Source organism: Neolamprologus brichardi, chromosome 1, assembly GCF_056152115.1.
Source record: "Neolamprologus brichardi isolate AB-2024 chromosome 1, ASM5615211v1, whole genome shotgun sequence".
Classification (NCBI taxonomy): Eukaryota; Metazoa; Chordata; class Actinopteri; order Cichliformes; family Cichlidae; genus Neolamprologus; species Neolamprologus brichardi.
The window spans coordinates 7,174,207-7,180,206 of NC_142104.1; the positions used below are offsets into that span (position 1 = coordinate 7,174,207).

Sequence of the window (6,000 nt, forward strand, 5' to 3'; positions counted from 1 at the left end):
ATTTTGTAGCTTAATTGGAAGCGGTGACACACTGGCCTCTCGCATGCGTTACAGATTTGCTATTTACATAACACAGTGATTTTCACAGGGCCAGTCACTGTCACTGAGGAAGCATTCCAATACCAATCACACTACTTGTGTACCGTGCTTGGGTCTAACTGAGCAAGGCTCATGTCTTCAGTTGGACCAGAGCACAGTTCACTTGACTGCAGCCGTGCACGCACCAATCACATTACTGTTAGAAGTAGAACTGGTTTTGGGGATTAAACACGTGTATAGTGCGCCATAAAACTAAACATAACTGAGAGAAAAGAGAAAACCAGGAACGCAAAGAAAAAAAACTGAACCAAGAAACAAATTAAGGACCCCAAAAACATGACATTCCCCCACCCCCTGCAGTGGCTCTATGCACCACAATTAGAGAAGCACTGGGTGGATTTTCCAAAGCTGCTGCTTGATTGCAGTGCTTGCGATTGTGGAATTATGCATAAAGGCTCCAGTCAGTCTTAAAGGTAGCCCGTCCGCATTTGGAGACTCTTATCATCTGGGGATGAGACATGACAGACGGAATATAACCGAAAGTAAACAAACGGTAGAACAATAGATCAAGTGTGTCCCTCCTGTCTTGTTCTAATAATGTGTACTGCTGTCTTGAGTAAAGTCACATTTATTTAAACACAGATCAAGTTTGTCACACGTTCCTTCCAGAAAATTAGGCTTTAGATATCAGTAGATTATCAAATCCTTTGTTCTGACACTGTTGTTGTGCTGCAGACTTGCAAGAGCGTGAAATTGCATGACACCATAATATGCCTTACGGGGAAAGTTTCTGTTTTCCCTCTTCAGCTGTGTTGTTAATTTCTACGCCTTGAAAAGTGAAAACTTAAAAAAAAAGATGTTTGAGATAGTTTTGATTAGTACACAAGTGTGAAGTATAAATAATGTTAAGAAATCACAGTTTCAATCATTTCACACAAATAGATTGCTATCCATTCTTTTAAAGTACAGTGCCCTGAAAAATGAAGCCAAATTATCACGACAGCAGTGAGTCATCTGGCTAATTAGTGCGCAAGCACAATAGAGAAAAGATCAATCAGCCTTTTAACAACATCTAAAACATCCCAGCCCCACCAAATAGTCAGTATTATTGTTAGTTTGTGCAGTGGGACAGAAAAAAAAAAAGTCTTGTTTCCCTTTTATTATTGCCCAAATTTAGGATTGAATGTGTTCTGTTTATTTCTTTCATCTCAGTTTCATTAGTTCAAACCTCAAAGGACATTTCTGCTCAGTGTCACCGCTTTCTCATTATGAACAAACCAAAGCAATCAGTGAGTGAGAATCTCCTGTTTCACTCCACTGCCCTGTCTCCTCTGTAGGTCATTGAGTGCATAACCCAGGGTCGGGTTCTGGAGAGGCCACGGATTTGTCCTAAGGAGGTTTATGACATCATGCTAGGCTGCTGGCAGCGGGAACCACAGCAGCGACTGAACATTAAGGACATTCAGAAGGTCCTGTTCGCCATGGGAAAAGCCACGCCGGTCTACCTGGACATCCTGGGCTAGCAGCGGCCCGTGAGTGGCCTCGCCAGACGCAAAGATCGACAGAGACATACAGACAGAACGACCCACACGGATCCAGGAATAACCAAACCAACCTGCTTCACTGTCGAAAAAACACCTGCATTGTTTGGGAAGGACTTAAGTGCCTGCAACACTTTTGGATATAGTGGATAAAACGTATTCAAAAAAACACGCACTTTTACATTTTGTTTACTTGTGTATAAGATGTACAGGTTTGAAGAAGACTTTTTGTTTTTGTTTTTCCTTGAAAAACTGCAAAAATACACAAAAATGGAGACCGAAAGGAAAGTGGACTGGCAGTAGGAAGGGGCCGCAATTTGATTATATTATGGAGAGAAGACATCAGAGTTCAAATCTATCCTAGGTTTGGTTTTATGAATATATATAGAAATATTACATATATTTTATATTTATTTCTTTTTGTCAAGGTGTTGAAGGGTCTCCCATGTGTGTTGCTAAGGGCTTGGCCCTGTCTGAAGACGCCACCGACAAACTATTGGCAGGGACTTGACGTTGGAAGCCTTACTTGCACTCTGATTGGCTGGCTCTGAGCTCATAAAGGGAGCTCTTTGGAATAACACTGGATGGTTGGAAAATAGCAGCGCTCTGTAGAGGACCTACCCAATCAGACAACTGACAAATCTATTTTAATTTAAAGATAATGTACATATTGTAAAATTCTATGTGTCAGAATTATGTTAACTTATTTTTTCCGATGTTACTTTGATTCCTTTTCTGACTGTGATCTGGGTGGCTAAAGTATAAAGCTATGGTATTTGTTTTCATCCTAATCCAGAGGAGATTTCCTTGGGAATTACTCGTGTCAGTGCTGGTTGTCTAATGTGGTGAAGGTGAATGCCAGTGAATACAATGCGAAAAGCCCACTGACACCGAATCAAAGAGACTTTGGCGAACGTGGGATGACTCAGAGCCATGGTTCAACATGACACTTTCCAAAGAGGTGATGAAACCTCGGATTCACGTTCCTTTTCATTTGCTTTTTATGGCAAGAATTATAAGTTGGTTAGTAATATCTCACGCCTCAGCCCTCAAATACACATACACATACACACGCTTTGTCATATTCAAGCTTTTTGATGTAAAACTGCTTAAAAAAAACAGCGTTTTTGTAGCTTTGAGTGTATTCATCATTTGTGAGTCGCAGGGTTGTTGTCTTGAATTAAACAGCCTATTGTATGTGTTAAAGGAACTATTTGACATTTTGACCAATATGATTGCTTTCTTGCTGAGCGTTATAACAAATGCAGCTTTTATATCTTATTTTTTTAATATGTGGCTAGAGGTTTCAGCACATGGTCAGCTTAGCTTAGTAAAAAAAAGCATCAGCTAGTTAAGCTTTTTGAAAAGCACATTGACATTTTAACTAACACATATATTTATCCTGATAGAGCTTATATGTAGCTTTGTGAATAATAAGTAATGTTTTAACTGAAAAATAGTTATATAAAAAGCTTTTTCTTTTAAATCGAATATTATTTATTCAGTTTCTGTTCTGCTCTGAATTTTATTGCTAGGCCTATTTCAGATTTATTTTTTTTTTATTCAATCATGAAATTGTAATGGAAAACCTGCCAAGTAATTTTTATGTCCCAATTTAAGCCGAATATACCCAAAACTGCTACTGATTTACAAAAAGGAAAAAAACTGCTAGAGTGAGTAGCCAATTAGAAACAATTAAAACAGTGAACCCCAAACGTCAGACCACTCACACTCAGATTAAAATGTTAAAATCTTATACAGTCGATGTAAAACTTTAATCACATCTCTGGTCATTACACAAGTAGAACATTCAACATTTCTTTTCCATTTTCATGGATAACTTTTGATGTTTGTTGAACGTTATTCTCCATAAACAGCTTCATTTTCAAAATTAAGTTCTTTCAACTAATAAGATATAAGAAGCATCCAGGATTAGAAAGAGGTCAGAAATGAAGAATAATAGCAAACCCAAGTTTTAAAAAAATCCTTAACAAATTCAAAAGAAAAACTTTAATAGAAAAATCAACTTGAGTTTGTAACCAATCCCTTAGATTAAAACCAGAAGGATTATTATTTGAGTTAGCCTATATAACAGCACTTTATCAGATAAGTTTGTAGAGTAGGTTTAAGTACTTTGTTCACATGTAAACACCCTGGAAGCTGTTTTTCACAAACTCAATTCTCTTAAAATTGTAGTTTAAATTGCCATTTAGAAAACACTTGTGGCCTCCAGTATCTTTACGGTCGACACTTTGTGAATCCGGTGATTAGACCAATTTGTTATGCTTTTAACGATAAATTTAGTTGTTTAGCTTATTTACATATTAACATATTAAGTATGTTCAACATTCATGTTATAGCTGCAAAAACAGATTTTTTAGAAGAGTCAGTTAAAGCCATAGCTAGAGTTTTGAGTGATAAACATCAGTACTTTTGAAGACTTTACAAACAAACCTGAAAATGTAAGTAATAGCCATGCTGCTTTGCTAGTAAATTTCTGCAGACTGTAGCAATGTTCCTTAAATTGTAACAAATTTTAAAATTTAAGGTTTTAACATATAATGTGTCATAAAATGTGAAACATTTCTCAAAAATACAGTTCGGTGGAATAAGCTAATTGGGTAAGCTACACTGGACATGGAGGGTTAGCTAATTAGCACAGTTAGCACATTTCTCAAAAATACAGTTCGGTGGAATAAGCTAATTGGGTAAGCTACACTGGACATGGAGGGTTAGCTAGCTTTGGTTTCTTATGTCTTGATTGTGTTAAACTGAGGTTATTGGCCAACTTTCTTTCTCCCCACACTGAAGTGCATTTTCAGATGTTGGGAGGCTAATTTTGTTGCAAACAGCTATTCCCTATTCCCAGCGTTTGAGCCAGGTGAAACTCACAAGCTGTTGGTGCTAGCTATACATTGTCAATACCGATATGAGAGCTGCATTGATCTTATCATCTAACACTCAGCAAGAAAGCAAAATAGGATATTTTCCCCAATGTAGACCTCTTATTTTAAAGTATTATAGGTTGATGTCATCAGGATCCTATCACTATACACGCTGTTAAAAGAAACACATTGCATTTTTATTACTATTATCATGATTTCTCTTCCATCAGCTGCACAAGAATGATGTTGGCTGATTAGAAAAACACTCCTGTTACAATTACAGAGAGGTGGCTGCAGCAGGCGGATACTTGTCTTAATTTTTGGACTGTACACGAAAAATAATAACCACTGAAGTGGGTCAGCTAATTGCAGTTTTTAAAAATAATTACAGTATTAACTTAAAGAGAAAATACGAAGAGTTTTGTTGTAAAATCTGATCCAATTCGACTCAAAACCTACAACCAAATAGATATTACTTTTGAAAAATCTCATAATTAAGTGCTCAGTTGACAAAATGAGTTATTTCTATCAGAGTGGATCCTGAAGCATTCTCACACACTGAATGATAAACCTCAGGCAACTATTTTATTTCATGTTGTATCTGGATATAGAATGGTTTACAAAGGAGCTCTTCACATCTCTTCCTTATTATCTTGACATGAATTCTCACAGTATCACAATGTTGTCTCTGTTTCCCTTGGGACTGTGTAAATCATTAATGAGCATTTGGTTATTTCAAGTATTTTGTATGAAAGGCGAGATCCAGTCCATTGAGTTACCCAAAGCATTGAGTTTTTGTGTATTCTCTTGTGGTAAAGATAAACGCTTAAAGACATTATGACACAGACCGTGAGCGTTTGCAGGGTATTGTAATCCTTTCATGGTGAGTTGAATATTCTTTAAAAAAAGTCTTTCTTTTTTTTCTTGGATGAACTAACTGAACACTTTTTGAAGCAAAGTTGGCATATTACCATGTACACATGTTACAGAATATTAAAATGTGGTATAACATCTACAGTATATAAAATACTGGTATTCCATGATAGATCTTTGTATTAATGTGACTCTCTTAAGAAAATGTCTTCAAACAATCAGACGATCTCTTTTTCCATTTTGTCCTGTCTTATAAAGATGTGTGAATTTGACTAAATCTTGTCTTCATCTAAATCTCTCACAAAGCTGAACAGCATGGGTTCAGTGTGTGTCTGTGTTGTCTTCTCCTCTTCTATCCATTGTTGATGTGATAGAAGTGATAGAAATATGTCTTTTTCTCAGGTAATTTGGTATTTCTACACGTACATAGTTTATATCCTTGGATACTACAGGATGAGTCCAAGGGGAAACCTTGGGGCTTTTCCATAGATTCCCATGTTAAAATGTCCAACTTTACAACAGGAAAAAAAAACCCCACATGTTTACAGCCTGGTACAAAAAACAGTTTTTGTTTGTTGAGTTTATTTTCCTTTTCATGACAACTTAACAGGAGGTACATTTCATTTCATATATTTTATTTTGTGCTACAACATCCAACTAAA

The 6,000-nt window shown here is 36.5% G+C and overlaps 1 protein-coding gene across 2 annotated transcripts in view; it reads left to right on the forward strand.

Annotated features, from left to right (window-relative positions):
• The window catches only part of ntrk3b (neurotrophic tyrosine kinase, receptor, type 3b), a 225,349-nt gene extending 219,752 nt beyond the window's left edge, over positions 1 to 5,597 (forward strand). For both annotated transcript variants that reach the window (XM_006779729.2, XM_006779730.2), the window contains one exon: positions 1,377 to 5,597. In XM_006779729.2, the coding sequence (XP_006779792.1) occupies positions 1,377 to 1,562 (186 nt within the window). In that variant the 3' untranslated portion in view covers positions 1,563 to 5,597. The remainder of the gene's footprint in view (positions 1 to 1,376) is intronic.
• The last annotated feature ends 403 nt before the right edge of the window (positions 5,598 to 6,000 follow it).